The following is a 21,699-nucleotide window of genomic DNA, read 5'->3' as shown; positions in this document are numbered from 1 at the left end:
CCAGTCATAGACTTTACATACTAAGTTTCTTCAGTGACAGCCCCTACCCTCATTGAACACTGGGGCTCCTCCATACTTGGCTGCCCTTAAGTATTTCCTTAACTCTTTTTATTTCTATTTTTATTTTTCAGACAAAATCTCCCTAAATTGCCCAGGCTGGTCATGTGACTGTACTCTTGTTAAAGAACGTTCTTGTTAAAGACCGAGCCTTGAGTTTCTAGAGCTCAAAATCTCTTACCCCTCATCTTTCTACGTTTGACATCTTCAGAGGGATTGTACACGGCTCTTATCAAAGGACCAAAAACCATTTGGACTCCGCCTTCTACAACTCGGCCCCGCCCCACCATAGGCCACACCCCTTCGAGTGGCCCCGCCCCTTGGAGAGGTCTCTGATATGACAACGAGTTCTCCGTAATTCTACCCTATAGGAGACCGGAAAGGCGGGACCTCGGCTAATATTTTTTATCATTTGTTAAATCATATGCCTATCTGGTCCCAATTCCATCCCACTTCATTTTCAACCCAAGGATTGGTTGCTTGGTCCTTCGTTCGTGGCTTATGATTGGTTATTTTATTCCGCCCCTTTCTTCCAGCTCTTGCAGGCGGGATTAGCACGCAGCTTCCTGCTCTTGCCAAAAAAAATAAAAGAAGAAAAAGAAAAGAGCTGAGAGGCGAAAGAAAAAAAAAAAAAAAAGTCACGAAGATCTTTGATTTTTAATTGGTTTTCAATTGTGTCGGTCAGACCAAATGCTACCTTTTTATTGGTCTATCTATATGCCCATCCAGAATTGGGGGCGGGATTTCCCCAGAAGACCCACACCTTGTTGTCACTGGTCGAACAGTGCGCCTGTCTGAAGCTCCCGGCCCAGGATTGGAGGCGGACACGGACAAGTGGGCGTGGATTGGCTAGGGCAGCCGGTCAGTGTGAGGCGGGGGCGGGGCCTCGGCGGCTGGTTGCGCGTGTCCGCCGCTGGCTCGGCTCTATCCGGCTTTGCTAGGGGAGGTGAGTCCGGCCGCGGCGGCACCGGCGGCTGAGGAGGCGGCGGCTGAGGAGAAAGCGGCCGCAGCGGCTGAAGAGAAAGCAGCCGCGGAGACGGAAGCCGGGTGGGGGGGAGGGGGGGAGACGGAACAGCCTTGAGCCCTGCAGGGGCCGTCGCGCGGGGGGACCCACCCGCTCTCCCCCCCAACCCTCAGCAGAAGCAGCCGGCGGCGGGGGCAGGACTCAGTCCGCTTCAGACCGTACCCCGCCCGCCTCCCGGGGCTCCTATTCTTTGGCCCCGGGACCCTAACCTCCTCCCGGGGCGGTTCCCTCTGTCTGGGCGTCAGAGTGCTGCCCACCTCTTTCATTCCTCCCTGCACCTCCTTACCTTCACTTTTACCCCGGCTCTCTTCTTTCTCCTCTCTGCCCTGGCTGTCACCTCCTCTCCTCTGTATCCCTCCAACCTCCTTCCCTGGCTCATTCTGCCCAGCAAAGTTTGGTGGTACACCCCCCCACACCCCATCAGGTCCGCAGACTAGTAGTAGGGGGAGATGTAGGAAGGCCTGAGAGTTCGAGGGGGGGGGGAAGCTGGAAGCTAGCTCCCTGAGAATTTCCCCCCATCTTTTAAATTTAGCGTGGTTGGAATTTTTCTAAATCGTGTTTTTGAGGAGGTGGTAGGTGTTTAGAAAAGGATGTGGGAATGGAAGGGGTAGATGAGTCAACCCTCTTACAAGATTGCAAGGGTGGTGTGTTACCTGAGCCTTTTCCTGTGTGGAGTTCAGGGGGTCGGGAGGTTTGGCCTTTATTCCCACATTCAAAGTTGGAACCTCCCCCAAATTAAGAATGGAGTTTTAGTACCCACTTGTGGCAGGAATCCTGGGGGGAAGGGGTCCTTTTTCCCTTTTTCTTTTCTTTTTTCTTTCTTTTTTATTTTTATTTTATTTTTTCTTTCCTTTTGGCAACCTACACCCTTCCACACACACTCACCCAAAAACCAAACACCAAGATCCTCTTGTTTGGATTGACTGATGAAGACATAAAGCCAGTTAACGCTCTATGTTTTTTGAGGTGGAGTGAGTGGTTTTTCTTCATTTTTAAATGGCCAAATGACAGCTTGACCCAGTTTGCTTTCCAATCAAAGAGCATTTTCTTGAATGTCTCTTTGTGGCGCAAGAGCCAACGCAAAAATGATGGCGGCTTACAATGGCGGTACATCTGCAGCAGCAGCAGGTCACCACCACCACCATCATCATCACCTTCCACACCTTCCTCCTCCTCACCTTCACCACCACCACCACCCTCAACACCATCTTCATCCGGGGTCGGCTGCTGCCGTACACCCCGTGCAGCAGCATACCTCCTCGGCAGCTGCGGCAGCCGCAGCAGCGGCTGCAGCTGCAGCCATGTTAAACCCTGGGCAACAGCAGCCATATTTCCCATCACCGGCACCGGGTCAGGCTCCTGGACCAGCTGCAGCAGCCCCAGCTCAGGTACAGGCTGCGGCAGCTGCTACAGTTAAGGCGCACCATCATCAGCACTCCCACCATCCACAACAGCAGCTGGATATTGAGCCGGATAGACCTATTGGATATGGAGCCTTTGGCGTTGTCTGGTGAGTATCAAAAGCCAAACACAACTTCTTGTGGTCTCTCTTCTTGGTTCTGATTGGGCAGGTCACTGCTCATGGTTTTTTCCATGTTGATCACAGTGGAACAAGCAGCGCAACCCAACTGTAGGCAGCCACCCTCCCTTCGTGGTAAAGAGGCCTAATGCGTTGGCCATGTAGGCCTATCCTTTTGACTCATGGCAAATTTTGGTGGAGCACTTTCTCATGAGTGACGCACATAAGTTTGCTGACTACCAGGCTTTCCTGTTCAGAATCTAAGCAGCCTACCAGTGTAAGATCAAGAGATGAATGTGTGAAATACTTAGTCCTACAAAGACCTTGATCATCTCTCATTTGGATTTAGTTTGGATCAGTTGTCCAACCACAGCAAATGTCAGTGAGTGACCTGACTTGATTCCCTCGTAATAGTCTTGTCATTCGACTATATGTCATTACTTTCCTAGCCTTTACATTTTTTTATGATCTTGATCCCTGGAAAGAAGGTAGGATTCATGATTGAACCGGTTAAAATCATTGTTTGACTGTTTTATTTTAAACCATAGCACTACACATTTGGAGAGTCCATAGCTTTAGCCTTCTGATAAGAATGCATTAAATATAGCATCACACAAGTACCACAAATGAGGTTAGTAGACTGTAACTATGCAGTGGCCCACATTCAGTGCAGTGTTTTAGTGTCCCTCAGTGCCTCTTAAGTTGCTTTTATTCTTTGGTCAGTTGCTGTTGTAGAAAGCACACTTTTTAAACAAATGAAACTGCTTTACTTTTGCTAGTGCTAGGATACTTTTAGAAGTCTAAGTGTTTCTTAAATGGAGCATATTACTCTACTTGCTCCTCTTAGGAAGATTAGAAGTTGATAATAACATGTATTCCTGTCCAGGGTAGAACTGAGTTTTATTCAAGGATTAGAGACCAGTGTGGATAAATGAATTGATATTTTCATTGCGTTTAAAAATAGATTCTTGTTAATGTCTAGAAAAGCCCCATCACCACTGGAAAATAAACTCCTTGAAAGTGTCCTGGTAAATATTTCCTTTCGTCCTTGTTATGGAAGCTAAAATTGATGTGAGTATCATTTATGTTCCAGCTAGCCATCTTTGTGTTTCAGATTTTATAACCTAGACAAGTAGGTGACTTGATTCTATTCTTCCTTTTCTCTTTTTAACTTGTAGAATCCAGTTTTTCTCAGCTGCTGCCTAAGGAGATTGCTGCTGCTTTCTTCCTTCTCCAAGGTGTATGGGAAAGAGTGTAGCCAATAATGGTGCCTCTTCAGTCCTCTCCTCCTCCGGGGCCTGTGTGTTCCTGCCTTCCTCTTTTCCCTTCTGTAGGGATTTCACTGTGAACTTCCATTTGTTGCCTAACTCTTGAGGATTTCCAAGCTGCGGGGGTTGGGGATGAGATAAGTGAAAGGTTGCTTTTTGTTTTGAATTGGGTCATTTACTAACTGAGAATTTGGATTTTTTTCTGTCTAAATGTGCTGACATTTTAGTGTTGTTACAGTGCTAAGAACTAGAGACACTGAAAAGGCAATGTTATTGCTGTATTCTTGAATATATTCTAAAGGAATTATTGTGTTATATTTCTACCACAAGTGATGAGACTTGTAGAAGTGTTCTGTTTTAAAAAAGGGTCTTGTGTATAGATCAGGCTGGTCTTGAACTCACTGTGTAGCCCAGGTTCCAGGTTCTTTGAACAGGGGATCCTCCTATGTCAACCTTTGCATGCTGGGATTACAGGTGTGCGCCACCACACCCAGCTAACTTCTAGAAGTTTTAACTTCAAGTTCTGGTAAGGCAAAAGATTTTAAAGGGAAGAGTGGTAAAGAGCAACAGTGCTGTGATATCTGACAGCCGACATTCTGGTGGTGGGCACTGTGAACCCTCATCTCTGAAAATCCAGAAATGTTTGATTTGATTCTATTCTATTGTTTCATTGATTGACCCCTTTTACCAGCTGTGGAGTTTGTACTGTTGGACTTAAGTAGGCCCCTGTACACCGTCTTCTACTGTACACACCTTTGCCTAGTCTCTTAGTGTGTTTTGTAAGCCCCTTGAGGGTAAGGACTATGTACTGAACTACTACTTTTTCTTTGTAGCACCTAGCATAGTACCACGGTATCTTTGCTCCCTGATTACTCGATCTCTTGAGTCAGATCCTTTATTTATTTTTTGGACAACAGAAATTTATTCTCACAGTTCTGGAGGCTAGAAATCCAAGATTAAGGTGATAGCAGGTGTGGTTTATTCTGAGATTCTCTCCTCGGCTGTTGTCTTGTGTCCCTTACATGCTGTGTCCTCAGATGGTTTAGTTTTTTGTATTTTAATCAATTTTTTCTGGTTTCTGCATTGAATGTTTTTATCAGCTGTTTCTGGTGAAATACAGTTTAATATGAAAAAGGAAAGAGTTCCAGGTGTGTGTTTTTAGTATGCAAATACTTTTCTATTTTTATATTTACATATTGATGACTTGCTGTCTGAATTGCCTATTTAGGGTTTAACTGCATTGTGACCTAAGTTAGGTTGTTAAAACTAGCAGTTAAAAACCAAACCAGTATAAAACTGGTATTCTGAAACTCAGGATATTAGTGAGTCTTTTCCTCCACCCTTTAACTACTTGAAGTAGGATTTTTCTTGTTAATTTAAAAAGCGCATAAATCTGAAAAATACTTCCTAAAATAATTATAATGGAACATAAAAAGTATTCTTTCAATGTTACATCATTGTGCACACCATAGAACTTCCTGAATAATGCAAAATTGACTTAGATTCTAACATATTTTCATTCAGATTATTTTGCAAGTATTCACCTGGCATATCAGATGACAGCGAACTATACCTGCTCCAATTTCTTTTTCTGGATATGCACTCAGGGGTACTAATTTACGACTAAAAAAGCAGCATGTAAATTTGAGGGATATTGTTCTTCAGTGTAGACGAGAAAGAGATATTTGTAGAAGTGATGCAGCATTTTGCCATCTAGATTTCTTGTGGAACAGTTTAATCTGCCTGACTTGATTTATCTTTCTGCTGAATGTATCTAGTGGAATAACTTATCAGTATTGGACAGTTGTGTAAAAATAGTGAATTACCCATTAGCTTGCTAGTAAAGATGGTACTTTGACAGTTCAATTAAGGTTTCATTAACGACTGTCTGCTGTTTTATCTCAAAGGAAGGTTCCAGTTTACCTGGTAATGTGATCACGGGTAGCTTGAAATCCATTCATTGCCAATGATAGTGTTGTTAATGGGTTTTCAAAACATCCTGTATGATTTGAACTTTGTTATGTATCAAGGCTTCTGGACACGCATATGTAACAATGTAAAAACAAAATGAGACAACCACCAAATAACTGGTTACTTGTTATTTAGATATTACAAGTGTACCTTTTTGTCTGTAGTTCATATTTGCTAAGAAACATGCTGGTCTTTAACAATGTAACAACACTGGGACAAAGAGCTTCAGAGGCTCATGAAATGTATACTTTTAAAGAGTTGGAGAAAGTTGATAGTGAGAGCAGTTTAAGGATGACTGAACTCAAGATAATTTTTGACATTGGCATTATAAGATGTATATTGGATTAATGGTAGGTGTTGCCTAGATAAAGTGAGTCTGAAAAAATTACTTTATAAAATTGGTGTTTGGGTTTTAGATTTATCTGATTAAGAGCTCAAAGATCCTGAGATTCAAGTGGTCTGTTGTCTTTGTACTTTTAAGAGAGCTGGAAAGGTTTGAACATTGTTATTCTAATACCCTCAAGTTATTTTCATGTCTTTCCAAATTTAAACTTTACTGTAGTGATACTTAGTTACTAGCTCTATGATCTTGATAAATTGTTTACTCTTTCTGTTCCTCATCTATAAAATGGGGATAATAATCGTGCTTATCTCAGGATTGGTATAGGTATTAAATGAGGTAATACTTACAAACCAATCAATGCACTGTGTAAAACAGTGTGGCCTCAATAAATGTTAGCTGTTTTTATTGTATTGTTGGTGGAAAAATCAAACTCTTTAATTAATGTTCATGCAAAAGTCTTCATGATTATGAGATTTACCAGATGAAATCAATGTGCAGGCTATTATTTGGAGGTATCATGGAGTATCTTCTTAGTTTTCCTATAATAATATGCCAGGGAGACACACACACACACACACAAAAAAAAGATTGAATTTAGAGCTGGGGGCAAAATACTCTGTCCTGTTCTCATAATTAATTAAAACAAAAGGTGCATGCTAATATGGGTTTGTTAGGTGTTCTAGTCAGAGCATCTGCGCTGTTTTAGAAGGTATTATAAATTTATATACTGTGAAGGAAATTAATTTTTTCTTTTCAAAATTTTGCAAGTGAAGGCCATCCTTACTGTCAAAGTTCAGCTTTAATGGAAATGTATTTTACCTGTGTCTAGATGAAAGAGTGTAAATTGCTTAGAAGACCCCAGTGAGGTAGGGAAATGTGTGTTTCTTTGATCCTCTTCCCTATAAATAGCAAACTGAAATTTGAAAAAAATGGAGAATGCTTTTGGAATATTTTTGGGGGAAAATCCTGGAGTTAGTTGCATCAGAAAGAGGAGTATACCAAAGTGTATTTTGTTATTCACTGTGTTTTACAGGTTAAGGATCCGTAGTGTTGAGAAGTTTCTCCAGTATCAGCCAAGATTAACAGCCACAGCTGGATTCTTTGGGGGTCTGCTTTGTGAAAAGAGCTTTGAAGAAGCAGAGCCTGCACCATAAAAAGCAAACGGTGGCTCTGCTAGACATAACAAAGCATCCGTGTGAAACTAGCAATGTGGAAATCCATATTGTTAATTTCAACCACAGACGAATTTGCTGTTAGAACTGCAGGTTCATAGTCATAAAGAATAAAAAGAAATAGAGGATGCGTAACCCAGTCTGATGATACTGCATTTCTTTCCTGGTGATTGAAACTCCATCGTCCACAGCACTGAAAGTCATTTTGGATTTAGGGTTCTGATAAGAGTATCCAAATTATGTTCAAAATAACAAAAATAAAACAAACCAACAAAAAAACTGCAGCAAAACAGTTTATTCTTGAGGAGAACTCTCATGTTATACTATTAAATATCAGCTTTAAAAAAGGCAAAGATTTTTTATTAAAGATATTTTAGAAACATTGCTCTCCCCCTCTCCTTTTCTCATCAGTTCTGAGGACTGACCCCAGGGCCTCAAACACAGGACACAAGGCTGTACCCTGGAGCTACGTCTCTACCCCTTCTTTAATATTTTCTTTTAAGATGGGGTCTCATTAAATTGCCTAGCTGGCCTTGGGCTCACCTTGCAGTCCAGGCTAGTCTTGAACTTGCTACGATCCTCCTCCTCCAACTTTGTGAGTAGCTGGGATTACAGGTGCGCGTCACCACACCCAGCTCTCATATTTTTTGACAGAAAAAGAATATTTGTAAAATGCTTTAACTTGATGTGATTGAATCTAAATTCTGGATTTTTTTTCTCATATCATCGGCAACTGTACCTTAATTTAAAAAGTTGTCAACTGGAATACCAAAATGTTTGATTATCTTTACAATATGGAGCATCAAGTTTTTTTGTTTTACTGACTTCTATAGTGTAATTGAATGACTATTCTTGGTGAGTTTATTAGATTTATTAATGTCCTAACAATTCAAGAAACAACTGTTCATATACTACTGTGTGTTTCCTTAGTTTGGCTTCTTTCTTTTTTTCTTTTTCTCTTTTCCTTCCTTTCTTTCTGGTACCTGGAATCGAACTCAGGACCTTGCGCTTGCTAGGCAGGTGCTGTGCCACTGAGCTAAATCCCCAGCCCCTTTTAAAATTTCTCTTGTCACTCAGAATTAGAGTTAAATCTTGTTTTCTCCCCCCCCCCTTTTTTTTATACTAGGAATTGAACTCAGGACCTTTTGCTTGCCAGGCAGGCACTTGTGCCACTGAGCTACATCTCCGGCCTGGTTTGGTTTCTTTAATGGAAATTATCAATGTCAAGGAAGTCTGTTCATTATCTAACCAGTGAACAGAATAAAGATAGAGGATGGAACTGTTTCACTGCAACATTATATTTGGCTTTTAGTTTTGATTCCCAGCGCCTCCACAGTGCTCCAATAAATGATTTGTTGACTGGGTCATCTAATGCAGATCAACAATGATCCCCTAACTAAAATGGCTTGTCAGCTTGATCCTGTGGTGGCTTGAGGGTAACACAGAAAGTGCCTGAGGCCGTAGTTATAATACTGTCAGTGATCATGTGACAAGGCATAGCTCTCTTGAGTAGTTCTGAGGTGCCTCACCAAGAAACAGCAGACATTCTGGCACTTTGACATAATGGAAAAGTAACTTCTGAGGGAAGTGTGCTGAGACTGAACGTGAACAGTTGTAATGGTGTGAGTAGAGGGAGTGTGTAGCAGGGTGTCTGCGGCAGGTACTGATGCATGCCTTCCCCCAAACCAGTGTAACATCTGTGTTTCAGTTTGGCTTATCATGTGAACAGTCAGACAGTGAAATGTTTGGACACCCACTAGTCTATGTGTTTCCGCCAACCTGTTGTTGACCAGTGTTCTTGTAGATAGTGATATTTAGTTCTATGCACAATTGTGTAAACCTTTGTGAAGTTTTTGCTATTATCCCTATTGAAGTTTGTGTTGAAATACGGGGATAGTTAGGTCATGATCTCACCTTAAAGTAGTTTGCAGTCAAGTAAACAGTATGAAAAATAACACGTCTCTATTCTCAGAGAGTCCATAACCTTTGTGAAGAGTGAAACTAAATTTGAGACCATTAAATTAATATTTAAGGAATACTGTTTTTACTCGTTCTTACAATACTCATTATGTGTTGACTGTTTACCAGGCACTGCGCTGCGTGATAGGGATTAAATAAAATTAATCTCCCTAGTGGGGGAGATAGATTTGTAAATGGATAATTATAATTCAGTGCCATAAATATAGCTGTAGAGATAGTCCTGCGTATTATGGGAGTACAAGGAGGGGTTTGTGTGGAAGGTACAGATCCTTTGTAGAAAAGGTTGTCTTTAAAATTGGGATGTTAGACTCACAAGTGAGATAAATCAGACACGCATGTGGTAACATCATATTGTCTCACTAGTGCGAGAAGCTGAAACAATATATGTGTATGTATATCTATGAAATAAAGTTAAGATAGTTATATTACTGATTTTTCTGAGTGCATTGAAGAGAAAGGTTTGCTCTGGGTGACTGATTTGGGGATGGCAGGGCACAATGTATGTAGCATTGTCATCCCCTGATTGTTGTTTTGAGATTTATTTTTCACTTTGAAGTAAAATAATTTTTTTAAAAATGGTGGCACACACCTGTAATCCCAGCACTCGAGAGGCTGAGGCAGGAGGATCCAAGTGGATCGTTGTGAATTCAAGACCCAGCCTGGGCTACAAGGTGAGCTTAAAGCCAACCTGACCTGCATAGTGGGATCTCTGCTTTAGTAGATCAAAGGACTCATCAATTCAAGATGCTGTTTCTTTGGGAAGAATTTATTTCTGTTGATGATTGGACAACAGTATACCAAACTAGTGGGACCGTGTCTCAAAAAGACAAAAATAAAAACAAAAACAAAATTTAAAAAGTTGGGAGGTCAAATGGGTAGTCAGTTTCTTCCTACGTGTAAATTTTGTACTACTTTTCCTGATAGTCCTTTACCTTTTTTTTTTTTTTTTATAAAGTTTTAAAAGAGTAAAAGCATCAACCAATGAGGTAGTTGGGCCCAGGTGCAGAAGACCACAGGACTAGAGTTGCTGTAAGTGCAATGCATAGGATAAGAGGAGATTTTAGAGCGAGATCATAAAGAGGCTGGAGTGTTATCTGAAGAGTTGGCACTACTGGAAATGGCAGGAAATAGAGAGTAAGAATCTTATTTTATAAATAAACCATATATATCTCTATATATAGTCACATAGAACATGAGATATACTGCATATCTGTGGTATTAAAATTTCATAAGGGGGATGATTCAGGGGATGTCTTAAAGACTCCTTGGAGGGTAAGAATGAAGAAAGGTGAAACCCTGCAAATGGCAACTGCTGAGAGGTTTTAAGAGTGACTTGATCAAATTTAATTCTTTTTTTTTTCTTTTGTATTGGGGATCAAACTCATGACCTCACGCTTGCCAGGCAGGCGCTTATGCCACTGAGCTAAATCCCTGGCCAAATTCAATTCTTTTTGAATGTGTAAATAGAAGGGTATCTTGAATTCTGGTGAGTCATAGGACATATTCTGTTGTGGATAGAAGTTACTGGTAGTCAAACAAGACCACAATCAGATAGGAAACTGTGTTCAAAGTGAATGAGAAGTCAATATGACAGAAGATTGTGAGGAAGACGGGAATGATGTTTGGGGCAGATAAAAAGTCAAAGAAAGTGAGCGTGGGAAAGGCCACTGCATTTATCAAGTAGATCACTGATGGCTTTTGAGAAAATGACCGATTCTCTCTCATCCCCCCCAATTTGATTTCAAGGCATATCTTAAATATTAACACTTTGTTTTAATAGGTAATAAAATCTAAATCTTTTTTTCTGCTTTAGTAGATCAAAGGACTCATCAATTCAAGATGCTGTTTCTTTGGGAAGAATTTATTTCTGTTGATGATTGGACAACAGTATACCAAACTAAGCTCATTAAGAGCCAAAGTCCTGGTTCTAGCCTTGCTGCCAACAGTCTAAGGACCTTGGTAAAGTTATTTAAGCTTTCTAAGCCCTGGTTTCTTCATTTATAAAGTTTGTTCTAGGTTGGGCACAGTGGCAGCCCCCTGAAATCCCAACTGTTCTGGAGGCTGAGACAGGAAGATCCCAAGTTCAAGGCCAGCCTGGGCAACTTAATAGGACCTTGTCTCAAAAACAAATATGGTAGAGGAGGGAGATAGAAAGCTGGAGATCTAGCTTAGTGTAGCTTGCCTGGCATGTGCGAGGCCCTTAGTCCAAACCCCAATGCTGAATGAATGATTAAATATATTGCTGTGTTTTCTAAGATTCTATTACAAAATGACACTGATATTTGTACGACTTAGTGGCATTATTTGTGAGCAAGTAAAATCTGCTAGTGACCACAAGACAGTTGTCTTCAAAATCACAGATGTTAGGCTGAAAGTGGTGGCACCTGCCTGCAATCAGCACTTGGGAAGCTGAGGCAGGAGGATTGCTGTGAGTTTGAGGCCAGCCTGGGCTACAAAGTAAGTTCAAGGCCAGCCTGAACCGCATAGCAAAACCCTGTCTCAAAAAGACCAAAAAAAAAAAAAAAAAAAAAAGTAGATGTTGAATAACTTCTAAAATTGTTAAAGGAAAAAGTGAGATAAATGTCACCCTCTTTCAGTGTCATAACTATTAGTTTTCAAATTTGAAATCAGATTTTAAGTGTACTGTTTTTCAAGTGTTCTGCCACTAATATACATACTCATTGCTGAGGATGTAAGTTTTAATTTTTTTTGTTTTGTCTTTTTGAGCCAGGGTCTCACTAGGCAGTTCAGGCTGGCCTCGAACTTGCAACAATGCTCCTGCCTCAGCCTCCTGAGTGCTAGGATTACAGCCTCCCGCAGATTTTAAATTTTTAAAATAAAATTCCATGGTAAATACTGTGTCCTTTTATGGGGGGGAGGAATGGGTAATGACAGTTTTGCAGTTAATGTTTATATTAATTTGCAAATCAATTTTTAAAATCTTCCTTAAACTCTGAATGTGTGTGTTTTGTTTTGTTTTGTTTTGTTTGAGACAAGGTTTCCTTATACAGTTCAGGCTGCTATAAACTCCCTTTGTACTCCAGGACTGCCTCAAATTTATAGCAGTCCTCCTGCCTCAGCCTTCCAAGTGCTAAAATTACAGGTGTGTACCACCACACGCGGCCCTTTCTTAAATTCTGAAATTGGGTAAGAGACTTACTGATTCACAGATGGACCTTTTAGAAAATGATCCTTAACATCCTTTTAAAGCTATAGCAGATTGGGGCATACGGTGCCCAGGGAGTGGTTCCTGTAGCTTTTTTATAAGAGGAGGGGAGCATATTTAGAGAAGTTCTTAACAAACCAGCAGCACTGTCCAGTAGATAAATAATAAAACCCACACATGTGAGTTTTGTGACAGGCATGGTAAAAAAAAAAAAAAAAAAAAAGCTAAGAAGAAACAGTTGAAATTAATTTTAGTAATATATTTTATTTAATTCATTTTATCCAACATTTTATTTCAACTTGTAATCACTATTATAATAATACCTTTATTTTAAAATTATGATGATATATATTTTACATTTTCTTCATACTACATCTGCGAAATCCGATTGTATCTTAACGCTCACAGCCTTCTCAGTTTGCACTAACTACATTGTAGGTGCTCAGTAGCCACATGTACTGTCTGCTTTGTTCACCAGTTATAGTCTTGTTGGCTTTTCTGGGATTCTGTATTCTCTTTTGAACCAGTCACTGTTAATGGAGATAGGATTTCTTGACCATGAGATGGGGTTAGTTGTAAGTGGGAAGAATGAATGCAAAGCAGAGGATGCTGGGAAGGCTGTCATTCGTGACCAAGATAACATACTTACCTAACTTACGGCAGACTTAGAGAACTTGACCAGGTATATTTATAAAACAAATGAAATAATATTTCTTAGAGAATTTGTGCTGTCTCTTTTAGTTAGTTGGGGTATTTTTCTTTTTCCTTTTTTTGTTTTGTCTAAAGTAGCTGAAGGTAAAATTGGCACCTGATCTTTACCATATTTACTTTCCTTCCCAATTAGAGCAGATTCTCATATTGATTTCTTTCCTTAACTTTCTTAGTGTTATGGAATTATTATCCAGATAAGGTTCTTAATCTTGTTTTCAATTTAAGGAATATAAAGCTAGTGGTATTAGGCAGCTAACTTTTTACTGAGGAAATAAACAACACAGAAACTTATCTGTTCCATGCTCTCAGATTCCTTGTTTTGATCTACGGAGAAAAGATGAGGAGAGACATTTGAACAATAGATAAAATTAGTCATTTGACCCAGATTGCAGCTTTTCCCATCTGCATGGATAAAAATCATTCTCCAATTTACATAAGCAGGTGATTTTTTTCTTATATGCTAATTGTCTTAATGTACCATGGCAGAGAGCTAGATTTGCAAATCATGTAAATAAATTGAAATAAATCAGGTGACTTTATTTCTTTGTATCATCTTACAAGTATGGCAGTACCCAAAGGGTGCAATTATCAGGCGATTGTCTTACTGCATGTCTAAGTTAACAGGCAACCTTGTGCAGTTTAAAAAAATTTTTTTAAATTTATTTTAGTACATATTTGTAGTACATAATGATTATGTTCAGTGTGGGGAGCTGGTACATGTACATACCTTAATTCTTTATCACTCCCCCAAACTAATGATTTTTCTGCTTACTTTAGCAGAACTGGATATTTAGCAATACAGATATGGGTGAAATTTGAGCTTATTAGAAGAATCCAGAACCTACAAAAGTGGGCAAGTTAAAAAAAAAAAATAGATAACCGAACATGGTGGAACACACACCTGTATTCCCTGCACTTGGGAGGCTGAGACAGGAGAACTGCATGAGTTTGAGGCCAGCCTATGCTATGTAGTGAGTTCAAGGCCTTCCTGAACTACATGATTGAGACCCTGTCTCGAAAACAAAACAAAAGAAAAGATAATATGGATATTGTGCAGAAAAGGTGGTACATTTGTACTTAGTTTGGGTTCAAGTTGCCTGAGCATTATGTGAGAATCTGTAACCACATTTCACTATGTTCATTTTCCTATGTTCTGTACATTATAATAATTGGGATTAGTGTGCACTTAACTGGGTGTGTACTATAGTCACAGTGCAGAGTAAACATTGATGTGCATTCCTTTAAAGACACAAACTAGTAACTTGACTAAATTGTCACTTCAGTAGGATAAAACTTTTAGAAAGGTTTTTGGGGAATCTTTTCAGCAGAGTCATGAGGACAAACAGTGTCCATCAGTAAAGTGCCTTTTTTTATTAAAACATTCCAAGGCTAGGGACATGCTCAGTAGCACAAGTGCCTGCCTGGCAAACACAAGATCCTGAGTTTGATTTCGAGTACCAAAAAATAAAAATAAAACCCAATTTAAACATTCCAGTATTAAACTTAATGCTACTTAATTCCTCAGATGTTATGGTATTACTCACTTACTGATATGCATGGAGATTAAATTATATTTCCTGTAGCTTTGAAGTAATGACTTGGAAATGAATCATAATTTTAAGCAATTGAAATTTTGGCCTTTTTTTTTTTTTATCCCAGTACCTTTTATTTCACTTTTATTTAAGAAGAGTAGTTTAAAAGAACTTTGATTACAAAGCGGGACCAGTCTGAGGGGAACAGCATGTAAAGCATAGATGAACAGTGGGGTTTGGAAGTTGATTCTGTAATCTTGATGACAGACTGTCTCTATTTAAATCCTGACCCTGCCTGTCATCAGCTGTAGGTGAATGATTTTACTTCTGTGTGTTTCATTGTCATCTTGTATAAAACAGTATATTTAGTAATAGTAGAGATTTGTGGGAATATATTTGTAAAGTCTTAAAATCATGCCTGGCACTATGTAAACGCTAGCTATCATTATTATCAGTTTCTGTATAAGTGAAAAAAAGGAAAACTTGTTAATTTAGAAAAAATCACTAGTGGATTTGTATGATTGTTGATAGGTTTCAAGTATGTGCTATCACTAGAAAATTTTTTCTGGTTAACTGTTACTTGAAAAATTCATTTAAATTCTAGAATGCTTTCCAAGTGTAAATTTCCTTTAGCACATAAGAAGGGTTTGTCTTATCTGTTTTAACTGTCTCTCCATTATTAAAGTAGTATGTTTACTGTAGGATATTTGGAAAAATACAGGAATGCCTGGAGGAAAAAAGTTGTTTGTAATTTACAATCAGAGATTGCCACTGATAGCATTTTGGTATCCTGCTTAGGAGTGTTTTTACCTGGAGTGTGGAGCTGTTATTAGAGTTAAGATCATAGCTGAATGTGATCGTTTATGCTTGTAATCCTGTCACTCGGGGAGACTGAGGCAGGAAGATTGAAAGGTCAGGCATAGCCTGGGCAATTTAATGATTTGGTAAAGTCCTTTCTCAAAGTAAAATAAAAGTACTTAGTAGCTTAATATGAAGGCCCTTGTTGAATTCCCAGTACCACAAAAAAGAGAGGAGAAAAAAATGAATCATCACACTATTTATTTACAATTTTTTATTCTATTTTTTCAGTAGCATTTGGCATTTGTTTTTGAGGAATTTTTATTCGTACAAGTCTAGAGGTCTACCTGAAAAGAATTAGAGTTGGAAGATATTCTAGAATACATTTAATCTATCTCATTTTATAAATGGGAGAATTGGGACCCAAAGAAGCTAAGGTTTGTTCAAGGTCCCGTAGTTAGTTGAGGGCTGAGCCAAAGTCTTTGCTATTTTACTGCTTTTACTGGTAATATTTGCACAGCTAAATATCCTTTGAAAATGGAGGAAGTGTTCTTATGAAAAGCATAGCAAAACAAATTAAGAAATAAAACTTTATAAATGAGACCAGAAACAGTGCATCTGAAAAACCAGAGAAGTATATTTAAAATGCTCTATTGGTTAGTACATACAAGCGACTCCTGAGTTTTCTGATTTAATATCACAAGCTCCATGGTTTTAGGTGAAGAACAATTCAGTTTTCTACGTTAAGTTTCACGGTATGGACTATTTGAGGAATACATGCCCCACTCTTGTTTTCCAAGAAATGTGAACTCTTAGCACTGATATATCAGCATAGTATTCTCTTAGGCTAGCACTTTGTGATTTGTGCTTTCTCTGCTTTGTGTTTTTTTTTTTTTTTTTCGTTTTTATCGGTACCAGGGATCGAACTCACGACTGCCTGCTTGCAAGGCAGGCGCTTATGCCGCTGAGCTAAATCCCAGCCCCTGTGCTTTCTCTGCTTTGAGGCTGTTTCTACAGATCTTGAGATTGAGTTTTGATTAAATTTAGATTTACAACGTTAAGAAATATCTGACCACTGTATCAACTCACTGTTCCATGTAATAAGTTTTGCAAGCTCTCCAACTATAGAAGGAACTTCAAGTTTTAAAGCTTGTGACCATTTTGAAATGCCACTTACTCTTTTAATATGAAAAACAAAATTCAGTGTGAATTAAATGTGTAGCTGAAACATGAACCAGTCTAAACTAAGCTTTGGACAGAATAGAAATAGTCCATTCTGGAAAAGAAAATACTTTTTTTGTGGTTATCTTAGGTTGAAAATTAAAGGAACATTTTCAAAATAAGACTCCTAAGGTACAGTGTCACAATTCTGTGACAGAGAACATGACTCAAGCCATTATTGAAGCTAAATTTTAAGTTACTATGGGTTTTTTTTTTGAAGTAAGTTATCCTAATGCAGTCACACGAGCTGATGATTTGTGTCACTCAGTTTACTGCTCTGTATTTTCCAGTATCAAATAATTCCTTTGTTAAACTCATTTTCAGTAAACGAGCCATTGTCTCCCTGATGATCCTTCTGTATGCCGTACAAAGCCCTAAGGAATAGATTTTAAAGTCTCAGATGTTGTTAAGTGATTAGAAATGGTTGAAACCCTCACTCTGTGTATCTCAGGCCACAACCATGTGTATGAAAGGGCTGCTGCTCTGTGTTTACTCCCTAGGCTACAGTATGAGATATTAAGTTTACTAGAAATCAACTGATAGCAGGGAGTTTTATTAGGTTAGGTGAAAAACGAGTGGCTCTTTTGTCAACTGAACCTTTATATTACATGGCTTCATAATACAGTTGCCTAAGATGAAGAAGTTGGAATTCTGACCTGAATGGTAGTGATTGCTAAGGATGTCTATAGCCCGCACAGATGCCAGTGTACTTGATGCAGCTGAAATCAGTGTCTGCAGATACTGTAAATCACTTAAAGTACCTCAGCGAGAAAACATTAAAGCAGGAACATTTATATGTTTAACTGAGTAGGTGCTGAGAGTATAGTTAGCAACGTTTCTTAGCTTATAGGTGGGCAAGCTTTAAATCACCAGTTTTTTGTTTGTTTGTTTTTGGAGACAGAGTTTAGCTATGAAGTTCAGGCTGACCTTGAACTTGTGTTGTAGCCCAGGCTGGCCTCGAACTTACTGGCATTATCGAGTACTCCATCACACCCAGCCTTAAACAACTAGTTTCTACCTTGATTTCCTTTTCCTCTTGAAGCAGGTGCTTATTCTTAGAAGACAAATCACAGTCAATCTCTATGTTTGTCTGTTTCCCAGTACTTGAAAAAAAAAAATGCTTCCACTGTGGCGCATGTCTACCCACTGACCACTGCACAGGATGAATGTCCAAGGCTGGTTGTGTCTCATTTGCTCCCTCAGAGCGTCGCACAGTCCCCCGCTGGATGCATATATTTGTGGTTGAGTTTAGTGTTCCTAATGCTGAGTCTGTACATGACGATAACTCAAACAAAAAGATTGTCATATATGTTTCAAGATCCCTGCTTCATTATGCAGTGGCAGAATTTATATGAGGGAATGCTTAGGGTGATATTTAGATAATCTCCATAGCAATGGCTCTTTTTTAAGTTAGAACCCTAATTTAAAAAAGAATATGGTAAGCAGCTCTTTTCCAAAATTAGTCCTTTATTTTGAAAATAGTCCTTTATTTATATGACTGCTTTCTATAGTCTATACAAAATATTATCAAATTTTTTAGGAAAAATACTGTTTACAGTGTAGTGCTGTGATATCGTGTCAGAAAGTCAGATGAGGGAAACACATTGAGAATGTGTCCATTCTCATCTGATACATCAGAATATACCAAAGCAGTCTGTGATACTAGCACAGAAAACAAAAACATGTTCAATTCTAAGCTCATTATTCTACTTTATAATTTTACGAATAAATAGCAATTTTTTACGTGTGAGAGTTCCTTTTATAAAGAGTAGTGCATTCTGGTACTGGTATATGTTTAACAACAGTCTCTAAAAAATAAAAAACCCTCATTGTATTGGGTTTGTAGATCCTTTTCCCCTTGTACTATAATTACTCCTGTAACAGCCAGTTTCAAGCTACTGATGTGAGGCCACTAAACACTGAATTGAAAAAGGGTATGGCAGCACATCACTTTGTAGTGTTTTTTCGTATAGGTAGGATAGATTTAAATAACCGTAAAAGTATAAACCATAGTAAAAGAATTAAGGAGTGATGACGTCTGAGTATTTATTACCTTTTATTTTGTGACCAGAAAAAAAAGATAAAAATAATTTAAAAAACAGTACTGTAGACAGAGTCTCAGAAAGTCACGAAGTTTTCCAGGCTGGGTTTGAACTTGCAGTCCTTCTGCTTCAGCCTTCCAAAGTGCTGAAATTACATGTGTGTACCACCACACTCAGCTTTTAACCAACTAGATTCACATTTTAAAATAGGAGGTAACTCCCAGTTTTTGCAGATGTACTGAAGCACACAACCTCAGAATTTTCATGATAAGGTAGATGCATGAACCCTTGGTGGAAGAAGTTTCTCAAAAATAAATGCACTCACCCTTTGACTGAAGAAATTATTGAGCTTAGATATACAAAGTTATAAGATTGTTCATTTAATATTACTCATAATCTTCCCAGATTGAAAGCAACGTAGATGTCTGTGTATAGTGGAATATCTTTTAAAGATGCCCATAATTGTAGTGAAAATCAATATCAAAGGTTGTCCCCATAAGATACAATAGTTCTGCATTCAGAGAAGTCTATACAGACACGTATCAATCAGATACCTGTTATTTTAGTGAGATGGAATCTCGGTGCATTTTCACTTTAAATTTTATAACCGTTACTACAAGAACCCCACAGATTTCCTTATTCTAAAGAAGGTACAGGACAATGTTGCTATTTTTAGAGATTGTTACTGCAGCTGAGTAACTTGCCTAAGGACACACACTGATATTTGGGTAGCAGAATAGAGCTTCCACTTTGGCTCTTACAAACATGGGTAGTATAATCAGCATCGATGTGTATCAGGGAAGTGCACCTTTAAGTCACTATGTAAAAATATCTGATGAGGGTTATAAGCAGTAAAAATGAATGTCCATGAACGTAGTGCCCAGCCTAAAAAAAAAAAAAGATCATAAAGACTCATTTCAGCTGCCCATATTCACCTCCCCACCAGTCTCTGCCCATTGTGTCCCTTGCCTTGAAGAAACTAGCATCTTAGATTTTTCTTTTTTTTTTTTTTTTGGTCTTTTTGAGACAGGGTCTCGCTATATAGTCCTGGCTGGCCTTGGGCTCACTTTGTAGCCCAGGCTGGTCTGGAACTTGCAACGATCCTCCTGCCTCAGCCTCCCAAGTGCTGGGATTACAGGCGTGAGCCACCATGCCTGGCTGCATTTTAGATTTTGTATTTACTGTGACTTTTTGAATTGTGTTTTATAGATACAGCTCACATTATCAGCACAGTGCCCATTTAGAGCATACAATTTAATGATTTTTTACTGTTTTCCCAGAGTAGATTTTCATTTTGATTTTAGAACATTTTCATCTTCCTCAGGAAAAAAAAAAAAAAAAAAAAAAAAAAAAAAACTATCCATTAGTAAGTAACCTGCTCATTCTCTACAACTGCCCCAAGGCTAGGCAAACACTATTTGACTTTCTGTCTCTATAGATTTAACTCTTGTGTGTCATGTAAACAGAGCCATATGTGGTCTTTTGTCACTGACTTCTTTCACTTAACAAAATGTTTTCCAGGTTCATCCACTTTGTAATATGTATCAATACTTCATTTTTTTATGGCTCAATAATATTCCGTGGTGTGGATATCGCATTTTCTCTGTTCACAATTGTTGGGCATGTGAATTGTTCTGCTTTTTGCTATTATAAATAGTACTCTTTGTGAACATTCGTGTACAAGTTTTGTATAACCATCTGTTTTCTCTTGGGTATATACCTAGGTGTAGAATTGCTCAGTCATTTGATAACGCTGTTTAAGTTTTTAAAGAACTGCCAGAAGGCAACAGCAAAGCAGCACCACCATTTTCTGTTATGATTGGTAGTGTGTGAGTATTCTAATTTCTCCATACCCTTGTCAGCCTTGTTATCTGTCCTTTTTTCCCTCTATTTCAGACATGGTTTCACTGTGCAGTTCAGGCTGGCCTTGAACTCACTGGGTCACACATACTGGCCTCGTTGCGAGCGATCCTCCTCCTCAGCCTCACGAGTGCTGGGGTTACAGGCATGTGCCACCATGCCCAGTTGTCCTTTTTATTATAATCATTCCAGTGTGTGTGCGAAGTGGTACCTCATTGTGATTTTTTTTTCTTTTTTCTTTTTTTTTTGGTATGGGGGGGTGGGACTCAGGACCTCATGCTTGCCAGGTGAGCACTTATGCTGCTGAGCTAAATCCCAGGCCCTCGATGTGATTTTAATTTGCATTTCCTTGGGTTTTTTGTTTGTTTGTTGGTTTTTTGGGGTATTTTTGGTACTGAGAGTTGAACTCATGACCTTGTGCTTGCCAGGCAGGTGTTGTGCCACTGAGATGTATCCCGGATACCATGATATATGATGTTGAACATACTTTCATGCACTTATTGGCTATTGGCGTATCTTTTTTTTCATTTACATGTCTTCTTTGGGGAGCACCTTTAGAGGTTGTCTGTTTGAGACAGGGTCCCTCATGTCACTAACTTTCCCAGGTGGGCTTGGCCTTGTGATCCTTCTTGCCTCAAAGGAGTTTTAAGATTACAAGCCTGTGCCACCACCTCCCAGGTAGGTTTCTCTGTTGTTATTTAATTGGAAGAGTTCCTTATGTAATCTAGAGACTGGTTCCTTATCAACTGTATATATTGAAAATATGATCTCCCAGTGTGTGGCTTCTCTTCTTTTAATGCTTCAGTTTTAAAACGTCTGCTTGAGGTGTAATGTATACACTATATCAATTCTCCTATTTAGGGCTGGGGATATAGTTCAGTGGCACAGGCGCCTGCCTGGCAAGTGCAAGGTCCTGAGTTCTGTTCCTGGTACCAAAAGAAGGGAAAAAACCCAAAAACACAATTTCCTCATTTAAAGTATTCAATTCAGTGAGTTTTTACAAGCAGCACAATCGTTGCCATTATCTAGCTTTAG

General features: G+C 39.0%; 1 protein-coding gene across 1 annotated transcript in view; it reads left to right on the top strand.

The window, feature by feature from the left end:
- Nucleotides 1-958: 958 nt before the first annotated feature.
- The window catches only part of Nlk (nemo like kinase), a 142,096-nt gene continuing 121,355 nt past the window's right edge, over nt 959-21,699 (top strand). The window contains exon 1 of the mRNA XM_003469742.5: nt 959-2,591. Within this exon, the coding sequence (XP_003469790.1) occupies nt 2,134-2,591 (458 nt within the window). The 5' untranslated portion in view covers nt 959-2,133. The remainder of the gene's footprint in view (nt 2,592-21,699) is intronic.

The sequence above is a fragment of the Cavia porcellus genome, unplaced genomic scaffold (genome assembly GCF_034190915.1).
Source record: "Cavia porcellus strain 051 isolate PalLab524CR breed Dunkin Hartley unplaced genomic scaffold, mCavPor4.1 scaffold_6, whole genome shotgun sequence".
NCBI lineage: Eukaryota > Metazoa > Chordata > Mammalia > Rodentia > Caviidae > Cavia > Cavia porcellus.
Note: the sequence above shows the minus strand (reverse complement) of the source record. Positions and strands in the feature narration are given on the sequence as shown.